The sequence below is a fragment of the Tupaia chinensis genome, unplaced genomic scaffold (genome assembly GCF_000334495.1).
Source record: "Tupaia chinensis unplaced genomic scaffold, TupChi_1.0 Scaffold000341_1, whole genome shotgun sequence".
Classification (NCBI taxonomy): domain Eukaryota; kingdom Metazoa; phylum Chordata; class Mammalia; order Scandentia; family Tupaiidae; genus Tupaia; species Tupaia belangeri.
The window spans coordinates 3,903,276-3,921,708 of NW_006159835.1; the positions used below are offsets into that span (position 1 = coordinate 3,903,276).

At 40.1% G+C, this 18,433-nt stretch overlaps 1 protein-coding gene across 5 annotated transcripts in view; it reads left to right on the plus strand.

Annotated features, from left to right (window-relative positions):
- Positions 1 to 15,090, plus strand: part of PUS10 (pseudouridine synthase 10) — a 78,461-nt gene extending 63,371 nt beyond the window's left edge. For all 5 annotated transcript variants that reach the window (XM_014589229.2, XM_014589230.1, XM_014589232.2 and 2 more), the window contains exons 12-18: positions 283 to 339; positions 1,205 to 1,281; positions 1,372 to 1,427; positions 2,672 to 2,789; positions 7,477 to 7,619; positions 12,427 to 12,526; positions 14,621 to 15,090. In XM_014589229.2, the coding sequence (XP_014444715.1) occupies positions 283 to 339; positions 1,205 to 1,281; positions 1,372 to 1,427; positions 2,672 to 2,789; positions 7,477 to 7,619; positions 12,427 to 12,526; positions 14,621 to 14,659 (590 nt within the window). In that variant the 3' untranslated portion in view covers positions 14,660 to 15,090. The remainder of the gene's footprint in view (positions 1 to 282; positions 340 to 1,204; positions 1,282 to 1,371; positions 1,428 to 2,671; positions 2,790 to 7,476; positions 7,620 to 12,426; positions 12,527 to 14,620) is intronic.
- Positions 15,091 to 18,433: the final 3,343 nt, after the last annotated feature.

Consider the following 18,433-nt stretch of genomic DNA (forward strand, 5'->3'; position numbering starts at 1 on the left):
TGATAGATTTCACCACAAGCGTGTAGCCAGAGTAGTGGCAGGGGGCTTCCTCTCAACAGTGCTCTGCCTTTGGCTTTCCTGTGGCATAGGGGTGTGGGATGATAGTTAAGATTTAGCTTGGACATCAGAAACGCTTAACTCTGCCATGCAGGATGATTACTGACGCTTGGGATTCTCCTGGAGATTGTTCCAGACCTTAAATTAGAATTCTACTGAAGGTTGAGAACAAGTATCTTAGGACTAGTATGCCTCTGATTTTTTTTTTTTATCTGTTTTCCAAAGGTTTTAATTTTTCATCCTCTGGAAGAGAAGATGTAGATGTGAGGACATTAGGAAATGGTAAGATTGCAACAGCATCACCTGACTAAAGCTAACTTTCCGATTATCACCCTTTCCAGAGAGCAGGCTTACCACAGCCACTTAGTCAAAACCAAAGTGGGCAGGGCCAGAGCTTCTCCAAATGGGGAAACTGTGTGGATTGTGAAGTTACCTTTATAAATTATGTCTCAACGGGAATCATTCCTTCAGAGGCCGTTCCTATTACATACTTTTAGTTAGTTAAAAGAGACCTGTATGTACCCTCACAAGGAAGTGCCTGATTTTTACCCCAAGTTGGATTACTAATTGTTTGATTGAATAACATTTCAAAAGCATCAGTACAGTCTACAATATCCACATCGTGTTAAAAAGGGGTTCTGTTCTCTTAGCCTTCCTTTCTTTCATTTTACCTCGATGCATGACAAGAAAGACAAAGAGAATTAATCCTGAGTGACTTGAGAGTGATAGCCCTTTCTTCTTGTGGGATCACAGCATTTCCATTACACTAGTAGATCAGGGTAGGAGGACGGATTTCAGCCTGGTGTACCTGGGCATTGCTGCGTGTGACAGCGTTACATTAGTGCAACCAAGTTAATTAGTGGTGGTTTGAGTTTTATTCGGCAGTTAACACAGGCTTGTTCTGGACCTCTGGGAAAGCACTCGATTTCACATGTTGCCTGTGTTGGGGTTTAGCAGCCCTCCACCCCACCAGAAGCCCCTTGATTCTTTTCACACATTCTTCCCTCCCCCAGATGTAGTCATGTCACAAAACTGTTGGGTCCTCTAGAGCTCAGCCCGTTTTTCACACCTCCTAACCCTCTTGCATTAGCCCAAATGTTAACTCCATCAACACGTTTCTGTTTCATGACGGGGTGTGTGCTGCCAGGAAGGCCCTTTGCAATTGAGCTGGTGAATCCTCATAGAGTACATTTCACTTCACAAGAAATTAAGGAACTTCAGCAGGTAAACCACTTCATGACATGGAAATCGTCATGTTTCTGCAACTCTAACAGAGCTTGAGTGGCTAATTGTTTTCTTTTTCTGCTACTACAGAAAATTAATATGTCATCTAACAAAATCCAAGTACGAGACTTGCAGCTTGTCACAAGGTAAGGACTGGCTCACTGGAGATGATTTTGAAAGCAAGTTTTAGTTGCAGACCATATCTCTAATAAGGGAATTGCAGCTGGAATATACAAAGAACTCCAGCAACCCAATTAAAAGTGAGGAAATGATTAAGTAGACCTTTCTCCAATGAGGATCTATGGCTAACCAATCGGCACATGAAAAAATGCTCAGCATCGTTAGTTGTTAGGGAAATACAAATCAAAACCACACCCGCTGCTATTCTCCAAAAGACAGAAAATAACAAATGCTGGTGAGGACCTGGAGAAATTTAAACCTCATCCATTGCTGGTGGGATTGTACATGTGGCCCTTTTGGAAAAGTGTGGCACTTTCTCAAAAAGCTGAATATGGAAATATCACATGACCCAGTAATTCCAGAATTGGAAATGTACACCCACATAAAAACTTGCACACGAATGTTTATAGGAGCATCTTTCATAATAGCAAAGAAGTAGAAATGACTCAAATGTCTGTGGATAAACAAAATGGAGTATATTCCTACAAAGAAGTACTATTCAGCAATAAAAAGGAATCGATTACTAATTAAATGCTACAACATGGAGGAACCTTGAAAACATTAAGTGAAAGTCACCAAGCACCATACACTGCATGATTTAATTAATAAGTAAATTAAGTTTTGGAGAGATTTTTACTATAGGGTACATGGGCTTGCTGGAGAGAAAGCAAGAAATCACACACACACACACATACACACACACACACACACACACACACATACACACCAGGGGTATGGCCACGCCTTAATCCCTTCTCCTCTATTCTCCTCTCGGGATTTGGGCACATACGCACGTGTAGCAAGTGTGAGTTTCAAGCTGCTGGGTCTGGGACTCAAACTGTGGTCAGTCGTGTGGGAGTCCAGTGCCTTAACCACCATGCCACCTGCTGGCTGCATGATTTCATTTTATGTGAAATATTCAGAATAGGGGAATCTATAGAGACAGAAAGTCAGTTAGTGACTATATAGACTAGGGGGAAAGGGATTCTGGGAAGTACTACTAATGGGCATGGAGCTTCCTTTTTCAAGTATCAGATTGGATTGTAGTCGTAGCTGCTCAACTCTGTAAACAAACGAAGGTATGAAATTATGCAGTTAAAATGGAAAATATACATAAATTATTTCTCAATAAAGCAGTTTTTAACAAAAGGGAAATTTGGGGCAAGGTCTGTGTGTATTTCAGACAACTTCTCTTATTGCTTTTGTTTAGAGAGGCAATAGGACATATGAAAGAAGGTGAAGAGGAAAAGACCAAGACGTATAGTGCCTTAATATGGACAAATAAAGCAATACAGAAGGAAGACATCGAATTCCTAAATGGCATAAAGGTAGTTTCAGTGCTATTATTTTTCCTACTGCCTATAAAAGAGCCCACAGTTGGGCCGACCCTGTGGCCTAATGGTTAAGGGAGCTGGATCCCACATGGCTGACTGCATGTTTCAAATCCTTGCCTCAGTGGCTTGAAAAACACACTAGGCATGTGAGTAGATGTGCCCAAAATTCAATCAGGATGGAGAAATGGAGAGGGGCTTTGCGGTGTGCCCACGCCTTTCTCAGGGATGCTTTCTCTTCTCTCTGTCTCTCCATGGCTCTGACTATCTTGCTCTGGCAAGCCCATGCACATTCTGGCTTATAAACAAACAAGAAAAGAGTCCACAGTCTTCTATTTTATTACCAGTATGCCATAGAGTGTGGGGTGCACGTCTGTGAGACCTAGATTCAAGTCTTGTTTTTGCCACTTCCTGATTGAATGACTGGGTAATTTATCTACTCTGTTGGCAAGGCAGTGTTGCCACTAAGAGCCTAATTCTGAAGACAGTCACCTGTGTGCAAATCCTAAGTCTGCATTTCTTAGTTGGTGACTTTGGAGAAGTTATTTAATCTCTTTATGCTTCGAGTTTTTCATCTCTAATGTTTGTTAAAAGAGTTAAATGAGTTTAATTATATAAAGCACTTAGAATGGCACACAGAAGACACTCAGCTCTGCTATTATGATATTTGGTCATCAGTAAGAAACAAATATAAAATAGAACGTATCTAATGGAATTGACGCTAAGGTAAGTGCATAGATAAAAAATTGGATAATATATGTAAAGCATATACATTTCGGTCCGTGCTGTGATCACTGTAGAGCATCTGATTCCTAGTTTGCATGTTTCCTTTCATCTGCCTTGTTTCTTCTGTGAAGAACATTAACTTTCAAAATGCAAGAAGTGATAATAACTGGGCACACGATGCATACAGTTTTCACAATATTGTTCAAATGGGCAATATTTTGAACAGTCCAGATGACCTAGAGTAGACTGGTTTACTATTATGGCTTTTTTTGTGAAATGGCTATTACTACCTAGCTGTTAAACATTTATTTAGTAGATGGTTATTTATTGACATAGGAAAATGTTCCCCAAAGTGCTAAGAGGTGAAAAAGATAAGATGTAAGGTTTATCTTGGGGTAGCACTGTAGCTTAGTGGTTAAGGAAGCTGCATATTACCTGGCCAAATGTGATTCAAGTCCTGGCCTCAGCAGCTTGAAAAATCACACCGGGCAAATGTGTGTATGCCCTAAGTCTTGACAGGATGGAGAAACAGAGAAAGGATTGTGGCATGACCACACCCTATACACGAATGCTTTCTCTCTTTCTATTTCTGATAAGTGCTTGCACCCTCTGGCAATTAAAATAATTTTTTTTTTTTTGAGAAATTTTTGCTATAGAGCACATGCACTCGCTGGAGATACAGAGACAGAAAGCGAGAAATCACCCCTCCCCATTGAGGAAGACCATACAATAGTCCCTTCTTCTCCATTCTCCTCCCAGGATTTTTTGCACACATACACACGTGCCTGGCATGAGTTTCAAGCCACTGGGTCCAGGACTTGAACCACAGTCAACCACCTGGAAGTTCAGCACCTTTACCACTACGCCATCTGCTGGCCATTCAAAAAAATAGTGCAAAGAATGGGTCAGCCAATGGCATGGTGGTTGTTAGGCGGATCCCACATGGCCAACCACATGGTTCAAATCCTGGCCCCAGCAGTTCGAGAAACACGCTTGGATGTGGGTGCATGTGTCTCAAAATCCCAAAAGTGGGAAGAAAAGAGAAAAAGGGATTGTAGAGTGATGATCTCCTATGGGGAGGGGTAATAACTCACTTTCCCTCTCCCTCTCTCTTTGGTGAGTACATGTGCCCTCTGACAAAGCAGAAGGAGGAGGAGAAGGAGAAGAAGAAGGAGGAGGAGAAAAGAGTATATTTTATACCAACATATAAGTGGATAACACATGATAATTTACGCATACACACATACATTTAGCTGTGTGAAAAACAAATTACATGTCAACACATATCATAAATAGGATTTATATTTATCATGAAAAATACAAACATCCAGGACCAGCAGTTAGAGTAATGGCTATGTCACTGGACGCCCACGTAGTTGACTGCAGTTCGAGTACTAGACCCAGTGCCTTAAACTCATGCGGGGCACATGTGTGTGCGTGCCCAAGATCCTGAGAGGAGAAGGAAGGAGAAGGGATTGTGGCGTGGCCATCCCCCCTGGGGGGTGATTTCTCGCTTTCTCTCTCTCTGTTTCTCTCTCTTTCTGGTGAGCGCATGCCCCCTATAGCAAATACCTCTCTCAAAAAAAAAAAAAAATCCAATAGACAAAAATGGACAAAAGGATATGAACAGGCAGTTGAAAGGACAGCCCATGTAGACTGATGTCACTAGTTGATTTCTAGTAATATTTATAGTTTTCAAACATTCTTATTTGCATAAAAATACAGTAATTGAGTTCATTCAGATAGCCTTGAATCTTTGAAGACATTGAAATGGCCAAGAGTCATTTGAAAAGATGTTCTACCTCAAGGTTGAAGTAACAATAAGACATCACTTTAGTCCCCTTAAACTAATAACACCTAGTGGGTGGAGCGGAGAAGTATCGTTCTTTCTACTGACAGTTGTCAGCAGAAACGTGCAGTGTTTTAGTCTTTTTGGAAAACAACATGGCAATGACTATAAAAATTAAAAATATACTGTTCTTCTACCAAACATATCCTTTACTGACAATCTAGTCATGCTGCTTTTTGTTTTCTGCTCCCTTCTTTTCTCTTTTTGGAATTTTGGGCACACATGCACATGCGCCCAGTGTGTTTCTCAAGCCATGGGGTTCAGAACTTGAACCACATAATCAGTCATATGAGATCCAGCCGCCCCAACCACCATGTCACAGGCTGGCCCTAAGGAAAACTACTTCTAAGGAAAAAGAAAAGTGTGTTTCTGAAAATTCAACCTCATGGGGACTAAAGTGCAATCACGGTAAATGGGATGCTTTCCTTCTGTTGGCTAAAAACAAACACCAAAAAAGATGAATCAGTACGTGTGGCTCCAAGTGTTGTGTTGGAAGCTTAGTTGATGTTTCCAATAACTGACTGTCCCATGATCAAAGTACTGGAAGTGATGTTACAGGCAAAGGAAGCAGGGGAGAAGAGCACTCGTAGGTGCTCATTTAAAGGCTAGCGATTTCTGTACTCTAAAGCAGGGGCCCTTGTCTTTACAGATTCCTTCAGTTTCACCTTGTCCTTCATCGTTTTGTCCTTTTTGGCCAGAGAAAAGTCAAACCTTATGGAGACAGCTTATCTCCTCAGAACAAAGTGCTTCTAAAATCAAAGAACCAGTAACTCATAAAAACTGCAGAGTTAGGAGGGCCCTTGACTCACTGCTCTGATAAAAGCAATCAGACCCTTTCAAGTGTGGTCTTTGTCAGAACATGCTTGCTTGCTTTTGTGGAGAACTTGACAGAGGGGAGACCAGGCAGAAACCTTTTCTTTTCTTAGCAGGGCTTCAGGCATTCACTAATCATGTAAATGAGGAAGAGTTGTTCCAACAAGAAATGGCAGAGAATTCAAAGTTCTTATGAACCTGTGTTTCTGGTTATGCCAATATCTATTTTTAAAACTTAGAGTTAGTTGACCTTTTACAGTATTAACCTCTATTTCTTAATTTATGTCTTACAACACACAAGAAAATCTCTAATTTGAAATAATTGTGAGAAAAATATGTCTTGGTCCTTAAAAAAATCTGAATTGTAAAAAAGCATGCAATATTGTTTTCAGGCTAGGCTAACATGTATTAGAGGTCCTGCTTTATTGTGCACACTTCTCTGTAATTATTACATCGAAACATCACCCTAAACAATGAAGCATCTTTCCCCGGTATGTCCTTTCATCTAAGCAAACAAACAAACCCAAACATGGCAGAATAAATCAACATGCAGTGTGCCCATATGCATCAGGGACACTGATGTCCCACGTCTGCCTCCAGTCATTTCTCACCTCAGCCTGAAATCCCACTAGCAGGCCACTTTGTTGGGCTAGAAGACAAAGGAAGAGCATTGTCCTCTAGAAGAGCCTTGCTAAGTGAAGAGAAAGATAGAACTCTAAGGTCCTAACCAACTTCTTGAACATGAAAGACAAGTAAATGAATAAAATATAAAAGAAGACTTCGAGACCTTGAGGATCATTAAGCTCTCTCCCCTTTTTTATGGTGAGAATACCGGGATACCAAAAATGAGTAATCAGTGGACTAGGTTTTGGGTAGTGCCACAGAGTTTGGATCAAAGGGGATGCAATTTCTTTTCTTTTTAAAATTTGCTATAGGGCACATGCACTTGTCAGAGACAGGGACAGAGAGGGAGAGAGAAACAGCAAGAAAGCACCCCCAGCGGGGATGGCCATGCACAGTCTTGGGATTTGGGGCATGAGTACACATGTGCTGGGCGTGTTTCTCAAGCCGCCGGGTGGGAGACTCTAACCATATGGGATCCAACCAACACGAACATGGCCACTGGCTGACCCGATTCAATTTCTTACAGTACTAGTTTTTACTCTGACAGCGGTAGATGGAGCTTTCTAAAGAAAACAGCTGTGGTGAGCTCTGGATGACCATGGAGGTGCTGAGGCAGGCTTGGTTAGGTGGCAAAGCTCTGACTCACCAGTTTTGTACTGTATCCTCCTCTAGGACTTAAAGATCGACCAGAAAACACCTCTCCGGGTGCTTCATCGAAGGCCCCTGGCTGTGAGAACTCGGGTCATTCACTCCATGGAGACACACTACGTGGATGAGCACCATTTCCGCCTCTGTCTGAAAACTCAAGCTGGGACGTATCCTTCTGCCTTCTGCATTGTGATCATGTACCCAGATGAGTTCATGCTGCCCTAGAAAATAAGTCCAACTTGCTCTGGGAGGTATTAGAAAAAGATTATATTGGAGAAGAGTCCATTTGTTTTTGTTTGTTTGAGGTGTTTTTGCCTATTAAATTTGTGTTTTTTTTTTTTTTTTTTGGTGCGCGCCCGCGTGTTTGTGTACAGAGGTTTTTGCTTTAAGGCGCGTGCACTTGCCAGAAAGACAGAGACAGACAGAAAGTGAGAAATTACCCCCCCAGGGTGGATGGCCACACCACAATCCCTTCTCCATTCTCCTCTTGAGATCTTGGGCATGTACGCACATGCACCCCGTGTGAGTTGAAGCCACTGGGTTTGGGACTTGAACAGTAGTCAACTACATGGGAGTCCAGCGACATAGCCACTACACCAACTACTGATCTTTAAGTTTGTGTTTTTCAGCATGACATTTACATTTTAATTTTTTTGGAGAGGTTTTTACTACAGGGCATGTGCACTCGCTAGGAAGACAGAGTGAGACAGACAGAAAGTGAGAAATCTGTGCCCCCCAGGGGGGATGGCCATGCTACAATCCCTTCTCCTCCATTCTCCTCTCGGGATCTTGGTCATGCACACACACGCGCCTGGCCTAAGTTTAAGCCACCGGGTCTGGGACTTGAACCACGGTTGACTACATGGGAGTCCAGCGATATAGCCATTACTCCATCTGTTGGTCCAACATTTTAAACCATGATGTAGCAGCCAGTTTAAAGTCAGCTTTAAAATGATTTTTTATGTAATTCTAGTGTCTCACACAGTTCTGAATACATGGCAAACACTCAGAAAACACTTTTGATTGATTTTGTCTGTATATTTGTTAATGAGCATATTTGGGTCCTTTCAGCATTACAGGCATTTGCCTCAGGTGATTAAACGTGGGTGGTAGAAGGGAAGGGAATATCACTATTTTGCATATTGATCTTTGCTTTATTTGGCCACTGGCCCAGAACAAGAGCAAATATTTCCCTATATATTTTGTGAAAAAACGAAACCAAAGCACTTCGGATTACATATAGTTTGTCTGAAACAATATAAACCTGATTGACAGTGATTCTGTGCTGGCATTAGCACCATTTTCAGACTGCAGTGTTTTTTTTTTAAACTTTATTATGCATATAAGAATTTAAATATTCATAGTCCAAGGCTGATAATTTGTTTATAATATGACCTGATTTTGGTTTTGTGTCAGTACTGAATTGCTGGTTAAAACGTGTAAGGGTGGGACCAGCAGGTAGTGTGGTAGTTAAGGCACTGGACACTCCCATATGGCTGATCATGGTTCAAGTCCTGGACCTGGTGGCTTGCTTTCTCACTTTCCCTCTCTCTTTCTCTGTCTCTCTCTCTGGTCAATTAAAATAAATGAATGAATAAATAAAATTAAGTAAATAAATTAAAACATGTATAGGGGAGGTCCACTAGCCTTCGCTTATTTATTTTCAGGTATTTACTTATTTCCGCCATGAGAAGGAGAGAGATGGAAGGGGTCAGGGAGAGAGCAAGCATCCTTGAACTGGTCCTTCATGCCACACCAGCCCCTGGCCTCAGCCAGCCAGATCACAGGTGCATTCACAATGAAGCCTCAGGATGTGAACCTGGGCCTGTTCAGTGGATCTAGCTGGTCCCTAGATTTAGTTTATTTTTCAAATATATTCCTAGTTTTTGTTTGTTTCTTGGTTTTACATTATTTTTTGATCCAATAGCATATAATGATAAAATGCCTCCCAGGTGGCACAAAACACGTGCTTATGTATATTAAAAAGGTATCAAAAGTATCAAGTGTCAGTCATCAAACAGCATTATCACTGCATGGGTCTAACTAGTCTCCCTCTCTTTCCCCACCAACCTCCTTTCCCCTCTTCCTTCATTTACCTTTCCCGGAAGTTACCTGAATTTACTCAGCTAAACCAGGTATAGGTTATTTACTTTTAAAATATTCTAAAGTTTTGGACCAGCAGGTGGCATAATGGTTACATCGCTGGACTCCCATGTAGTTAACCGTGGTTTAAGTCCCGAACCTGGTGGCTTAAAACTCACATCAGGTTGGGACCAGCAGTTAGTGTAATGGCTATGTCACTGGACTCCCATGTAGTCGACTGCGGTTCAAGTCCCAGACCCGGTGGCTTAAAACTCACGCCGGGCGCATGTGTGTGCGTGCCCAAGATCCCAAGAGGAGAATGGAGGAGAAGGGATTGTGGCGTGGCCATCCCCCCTGGGTGGTGATTTCTCGCTTTCTGCCTCTCTGTCTCTCTCTGTCTGTCTGGCGAGCGCACGTGCCCTATGGCAAAAACCTCTCCAAAAAAAAAAAAAAACTTCACATCAGGTGTATGTGCATGCCCCAAATCCCAAGAGGAGAATGGAGGAGCAGGGATTGAAGTGTGGCCATCTCCCAAGGGGGGATTTTTAATTTTCTGTCTCTCTGTTTCCATCAAGCACACACACCCCATAGCAAAAATCTCTATAAAAATATTCTATATTTTTCCATTTCAATCAATGGATGACTTGTTTAGACTTTAGTGAGCAAATCTTTTTATCTTTGTTATAAATCTTTTTACCCAGTCATAGCTTTTGTTTTTGTGTGCCAAGGAGAGGTGTGATACTTCTGGAGAGAGGAATGTCTTTTTAATCCCAGACATTTCTAGAACAGCTATGTACGTGTACTTAACTTAGCCAAGGGTGACTATTTGATAAAGTCTTAGATTCCATATGGTTATATATGGATGTATATACATTTTTCATGTACTAATTTTTTGTATACACCCTGAATATTAATATTGCTCCTCTACATTGAGCTAGTTCATTTGACTTAAAACCTTATCCTGGCTTGGAATAAGAACCTGTCTGGATCATCTAACTGTTTACCCTCAGGCTTTTTGACCATCTCCCCTCATCATTACTTCTCAGAAGTAGCAGTCTCTAAAGAAAGTGAGAAAAAAGGATAACTGTAGAGTAATTATGAGTTTAGTAAAAATGTAATTACTAGATTATTACATGACTTATGTTTGAATTGAAACATTTGGTGAAGGTTGAGTGAAAAAACTTTCAGAAAGTGAGATTGTACATGGCATATCATAGTGTTAATTTTTTATCATCTGAGAATAAATTTCTTTCTTTTTTTTTTTGGAGAGGTTTTTGTTATAGGGCGCGTGTGCTCGCCAGAGAGACAGAGACAGCGACAGAGAGACAGAAAGCGAGAAATCATCCCCCCAGGGGATGGCCACACCGCAATCCCTTCTCCATTCTCCTCTTGAGATCTTGGGCACGTATGCACATGCGCCTGGTGTGAATTTAAGCCACCGGGTCCAGGACTCGAACTGCGTCGACTACATGGGAGTCCAGCGACATAGCCATTATGCTAATGGCTGGTCCCAATAAATTTATTTTTCATATGCAATTCTATTAACTATGGAATGCTGGTTTATAGAACAGAACACAACACAATGCTGAGTTAGTTTTATAAAATGCTAGCAGAAACATATCCTTCAGATAAACAGTATTGAGGCTGCAGTAGAGTCCTATTAAGGGGTTAATGTGATCTTATTAGAAAGAAATTCTAAGATTAGTCATGGACTTCAAAATTTGAGGACCTGTGAGGGAAATACAAAGTTGCCCCTTAAAAAAGAGAGAGTAAACTTAATTTTTTTTTTTAATTAATCATTATTAGTTTTATTTTACTACAGGGCACATGCACTCATTAGAGAGTGCATTCTTTTACTAACCATGTTAGGGAGGAACTAAAACTTAGGCCCTTTGAAAGTCCTTCTGAAGGACTTACATCCAGACTAAATTAACATTCTCATTGTTCCTCCCAGCCTGTTGCCACTGGGTCACATTACAAGGAAAGCTGTCATTGAGTTCATTGCTTGGGTGACCCTGGGGAAAACTACCAACTGATAGATGCCACCTTCTATTATTATTATTATCATTTAAAAATTATTATTTAATTCCATTTGCTATTATTATTTATTATTTTTTAATCTGATCAGAAGAGACAGAGAGAGAGAGAGAGAGAGAGAGAGGGAAAGTGAGAAGCAAGCCGCCAGGTCTGGGACTCGAACCACATTCGGCCATGTGGGAATCCAGCACCTTTATCCACCATGCTACCTGCCAGCCCCACCAGCTTCTACTATTGAAAAATGGGACCAGAAGATGACAAAATTGAAATTGTGACAGGGAAACAGATTTTAGTTCTTTTTGTTTTAAACATTAATCTATAGCATTTTTTTTTTTTTGAGAGAGAGAGAGAGAGTTTTGCTATAGAAAGTAAGAAATCATCATCCCAGGAGGATGGCCATGCTGCAGTCTCTTCTCTTCCATCCTCCTCTTGGGATTTTTGGCACACGCACACGCATGCCCAGCATGAGTTTTAAGCCACCAGGTCTTGAACTTGAACTGCAGTCAACTACGTGGGGAGTCCAGTGACATTACCGTTACACCATCTGCTGGTCCCTACAGCTAATTTTTAAAAACCATACCCAAACCTTGGCACTTGGGAGATGGGCTATAGAGAAAGAAAACCATGACTTTTATAAGCTTGATGTAAATGCAGGTGCCATCTTGACATTGGCTGCCGGGCTAGTAGGAACAGGGTGGTAGCTTATGTTCTAAGGCACACAGCACAACGGAGAGCTCAGAAATAACCTCTCTTTGTAACCTTTCTTCTTTTATTATTTCCTTTTCACGTCTCAGTCTTACCAGAGAGTTAGTGCTACATGGCTATCTTCGTTTTTTTTTCCTGAACAAACCCCAGCTACATTAAAGAGTTTGTACATGGAGACTTTGGGAGAACCAAGCCAAATGTTGGCTCTCTGATGAACATGACAGCAGACATACTTGAGCTGGACGTTGAGGTAAACCATGCTATTGTGGAATGCACATTTGCAATCTGAAGTCAGCCAAAGTTATGAGCATTAGGTCAAATAGCACTGTCCTACTTCATAGGTATTAGAAAATGATCAAAATCTCATTAAGTAGTGTTGTATTCCAGGGACAGTGTCTGAAATTTTTATTTTTTAAAACAATACAAGGTCTCATTTATGATTCATACAAATGTATAGTTAATTTACTAACTGTTCTTTATATATGGCATCAGATCTAAACTGTTAAGCCAAGTAGGGCAGTAAAGTTTTGACTGCCCTTCATATGTTCTTTGGACTCTGGAGAGTTCATTTCCATACTATTTGTTTTTATGAAGAATTTAAGGCAGCTTATTCAGAAATGTATATTTAGTACCAGAGCAATGAGATGAGCCAATGGTTATTAACAAATGCAGTTCTCTAAGGGATTCCTATGATGTTGTCCAGGTTCTCTGATCTTACAGTCTGAATTAAGACAAGGTTACATTCTAAGGTACTTACAAGAATGAATCTTTCAATTTTCCATAAACTTTTAAAACATTTGCACATCTAGATGTTGAGTCTCAAACTGTGCTCCTTGATCAAAATCTGATTAGTTGAGTCCCTCCCCATCCTCCAACCCTATCCCGTAATCTTAGGAGAGGCAAGAATTTTGCACTTGGGAATAATATTAAAGTGATTAAAAAAAAAAGATGTATAGTTGTCTAGTGTGAAAAAAAACTATGCTTGTTTTTAAATGATCACTGGGGAATTATTACCTTGCAAGTAATTATCACGAATACTCTCAGATTAGATTGTATATACAGTGCCTGCAGTACAGCCAGTGTCTGTATCTTCAAGGTTGAAGAAGTTTCTTCACTGAGACTATCATCCTGAGGAAGGCAACTTTCCGTCGTATTAAAGGATATCATAGCTGCATTCATCCTTTCAACTGTTTTAATTCTTAAAACAGTTTAGGAAAGTCAAAATCACAGGGCAGTATCTTCTCAACCCCATTGGCAACTGAATTACCTGTGGAGCTTTTAAAAACTTCAACATGCCTACCTTTCCCTGACCCCAACACACAAAGACTGATGGTAATGTTTAATTTCAGTTTGAGAAACTACCCGTGAACTTATGTATGGGTGTTTGGCATATGGCTATATTTGTTCTAAAGCAGAACCAAAATATGAGGTCTGTGAAGGACATGCGCACACACACACACTCAGACACACACAAATATTTGGGCTTTTCTAATACTTTTAAAAAATGAATCTGGTGTGTGAAGTGCTCACGGGATAATGAAAACATTTTCAGTACATCATCTTAAATCATCTCAGGTTTTAAACTTTAAAGGTCAGTAAACGCTACAGGTAAGTGAATTTTTTAAACTTACAGTAGGTCCCCTAGAATAGTTAAAACAAGGTGTGCTTTGATATATCTAAGACGACCTGAAATGTGATCGTTTATGTGGAGACAAAATAGTCTGCTTGGTATAATTTTATGGTGACTCAAAGGTCAAGGTTTTGCTCTGGAAGAGTAAAATGAAACTAGATACAGATAAGTTAGATTTAAAAAAAAAAAAAATTCTGCTGAAGTGAATTGCAAATCTTCAATCACTTTTCTAGTTCCAGGTGATCTTTCATATTCATAAAAGATAAATATTTCACACTTAGCTATAATGTTTCACACAAGGTTTACGTACACTTGAGTATTTGTCAAACGAAAGATGAGAGAATGGAAGAGATGAGAAGAATAAGAGTTGCTGAGCCCCCTGAGGGAAAACTGGTGTAGCTAGCTGAACTTCTTGGCTACTTTACCCATAAGTGACCTTTATAAAGTTTAAATTTACTCTATTATCAGTCAAAAGACACAGTTAATAACCAGCCATGTAGCCAAATACCGCTTCTCAGTTAATTCAGAAATAAACCTGGCACCCAAGAATTCTTAGGGTGGACTTTACAGCATTAAATTGTAGTGTTTGATAGCTCTTTCAAGTGTAATTTCTTCTGTTGCATTATATTACAAAAATTAAATTTACACAGCACGATTAGCAAAGGCTTACTATAAAAGTAATCCCTGTTTTAATGACTTGTTTTCTTCCTCTAGTCTGTAGACGTCGACTGGCCACCCGTTCTGGATGACTAGCTTTCAGATGTGGAGACCAAGAGTAGGGTTTTCCCGGCTTTGTGTGGACACCATGCAGCTTCCACTCTACAATGGCTGTGTACTCGCCATACTAGTGTCTTGGAAATAATTTGGATCATGTTGATCTAGTTTTGAATTTGTTGTAACATCTCAGGATCTATATATGTGTATACTGTATGGTAAATTGTTACAAGGATATCTTATGATTTTTCTCATTCCCTCTCTTACCCCTACAAATCAAATGATAAGTAATGAAATCATTCTCCCTCTTAATTCTCTGATCTAGAGAGGGAAGCAAAGAGGACACATTCTCTGTTAATATGAGAAGCTGTCATTTCTTCAAGATTTCCCTTCACAAGAGGCACATCACCTTTAAAATCATGTTCTAAATTTCTTTAATTACTTGAATAAAATTTATTTAGATTTATGCAGCACAGTATCCTATAATATTCTACCAAATGCAAATCTGACATCATTAGTATTTTCCTGGTAAGACTCAAATAAGCTATTTAAACAGAAGTACTTTGGGTTGTGATTTGTCACAAATCTTAACGACCTCAAGCTACTACTTTGACAATCTAAAACTGTCAATATATTTCTCCTGTGGAGGGAAAGTGAAATCTTCAGGATTGAGGCCTGCCATGGTTAAGAGACTCTCCTAAATCTTACAAAGGAGAAACAAGTGCCTTCATTAACTTCAATCCTAAGGTTAAGATTATGAAAAATTGAGATTGCTAAACAAAGGTAAACTGATATTATTTCAGAATGCTTCCATATATTATCCAACTTGAAATGTCTTAAGTCCTGTAGGATAGTGTGTCCATTTTACAAACATGAAAACCAAAGAAGTTAAATGACTTATCTAACATTTTTTAGTTACCTCTGTATGTAGGCCTAGACTTGAAATTTCTTTGTCTCTAGGCTCCTTTCTAGTATGCCCTGTTATTGAGCATCCGGTGTGTGCAGGATGCCAATTAAGTTCATATTACTCTTAGAACTGACTTTGGGAATTTAGATATCAAATCAAAAAGGTTACAAAAAATAGCCCAAGTATATTTCATATAATCCCATATAATTATCATTTCTTAGGAAATTAATCACTAGTTGGTATTATGAAGAGGAAAAATATTATTAAATAAGCTAAACCTAAAGAAAATAGATGGGTCATTAAGAGAAAAGTTTCTGAGAGGAACCTCATGAAAGTTTCAGATTTAAGTGTAATTTCCATACTCTAATTCAGACATTGAAGCTTTTTAAAGAACACTTGTGACTTGGATAGTATTGGATTACTCACTGTTTCCCATCTCTATATTAAACATAGTTCACGGCTATCCAGATTCACTTTAGAAAATGGTTTTAACTGACATGAAGTCAGCCTACCACTCTGAAACCATATGTTTCATAGGTGAATAGCAAATGATTTCTTCTGTATTTCAGTGCCAGAAAGGGATAACAGAAATAAACTTTTGATAAAATGGTAATTCTGTGTGGCTGTTTTTCAGGTTCTGGGGAAAGTTTGCTACAATTGAGAGTTAAATAATTTAGGAGACAGTCTTGCATTTTTCTTTGGCTCAACTTTGAATCCAGGGGACCTGTAATGTGGGAGAATCAAGAACATCCTAAGGAAACTTAGAAGAATTCTACTTCTTAAACTTTTATTCTTGAGATGATGAAAAATTTCAAGCAAAGAGTAAACATTAGCCATAAATGCTTACTCCAAATATCCACATACTTTTGAGACACAGATTGTTAAAAATTAATGTAGGCATTTGTTTTAGGCAGAGTTGGGAACATAAGGTAATGTATACTAGTTTCCCTTTTGCCTACATAGTTTTTTTTTTTTTTGGAGAGGTTTTTGCTATAGGGCCTGTGTGCTCGCCAGACAGAGAGAGAGACAGAAAGTGAGAAATCACCCTCGGGGGGGGATGGCCACGCCACAATCCCTTCTCCTCCCAGGATCCTGGGCACACACGCACACGTGCCCGGTGTGAGTTTAAGCCACCGGGTCTGGGACGCGAACCATGGTCAGCTACATGGGAGTCCAGCGACATAGCCATTATGCTAACTGCTGGTCCCATAGAAATAGTTTTAAAATCGGCTTTATGATTTTCTTTTTAAAGATTTGTTTAAATTAGAAATTACTTAGCGAAAGAGGCTTTTGTACATCTTAATAATTCTTTGTCCCAAATACAGTCTGTGATTTATTTTGGGAAAAACATCAACTTTTAATACCTAGAAAAGTTTAAAAAAAATAAACTGGCAAAATGAAAAGTTCCCAAGTATGATAGTTACATTTGCAAGTTATACAAAGTAAATTTAGAAGTTAAATTTCCATCTTGTAAGAGAAAAGCATTGAGACCAGCAATTGGTGTAATGGCTATGTCACTGGACTCCCACGTAGTCGACCGCGGTTTGAGTCCCAGACCCGGTGGCTTAAACTCACACTGGGCACATGTGCATGCGTGCCCAGGATCCCGAGAAGAGAATGGAGAAGGGGTTACGGCGTGGCCATCCCTCCCTGGAGCTCGCTATCTGTCTCTTTCCGGCAAGTACACACGCCCTATAGCAAAAACCTCTCAAAAAAAAAAAAAAAAAAAAAAAAGAGAGAAAAGCATCATTCTTTGGCAATTTCCCTCCCTCCACCCCATAGGGTCTGTCACCAGAGACAGACACAGTGCAAGAGAACATGAGAAATCATCGCCCAGAAGAGATGACCACACAACTAACTCCTTCTCCATTCTCCTCCTGGGATTTTAGACAAACATGCACACTCCTGGCATGATTTTCAAGCTGTCAGGTCCAGCTCTGGGATTCAAATCGTGGTGAGCCATGCAGGAGTCCAGCACTTTAACCACCACACCACCTGCTAGCCCAGATCTTTTCTTTTGGAGCTTTATTTATTTGTTAAAAAAAAATTCTGATTTCTTCCATAAATGAGGGAGAGAGAAGGCTCCCCTAGCAGGGTCCTCATCCAACCCGTCTTCAGTCAGCCCCCAATCATGGGCATGCATATGCCCATTAAGATCAGGAAGCTCTGCAGATGAACACCCAGAAACCTCCCAAGTGAGTTAGCCTTACAGAGCACTATATTACTGTGGTGCCACTATCTGGCCCCTTTCTTTGTTTTTAAGTCCAAATAAGGAATGAACCATGATATAAGTTTTTCAGAATTTTTAAATCTTTCATTGTTTTAATTTTAGGTTTTTGCTATAAGGCACATGTGCTTGCTGGAGACAGAAAGTGAGAAAGCACTCCCCAAAGGGGATGGCCACATTGTGATCCCTTCTCCTCCATTCTCCTCTTGGGATTTGGGTCACACGCGCCCAGTGTGTGCGTGTGAGTGTGTGTGTTCTTTTAATGTTATTATTTAATTTGAGCAGAACAAGACAGAGAGAGGGAGAAAGTGAGAAAGCAAGCTGCCAAGTCTAGGACTTCAACCATGGTTGACCACGTGGGAGTCCAGCGTTTTAACCACCATGCCATCTACCAGCCCCTTGCGGGGATAATTTTCAAGCCACCAGGTCTAGGACTTGAATTATGGTTGACCACATGGGAATCCAGTGCCTGAACCACCACAGCACCTGCTACCAGGCCTGGGACTCGAACTGTGGATGGCCATGTGGGAGTCTAGTGGCTTATCTACATCACCTGCTGGCCCATGATATGATTTTTTTTATTGTGAAAAGAATTTTTATGATTACACTTTGAACTTTTTAATTTTGAAGTAATTCCAACTTACAGAAAGTTGCAAGAAAAGTACAAAGAACCTTGTTC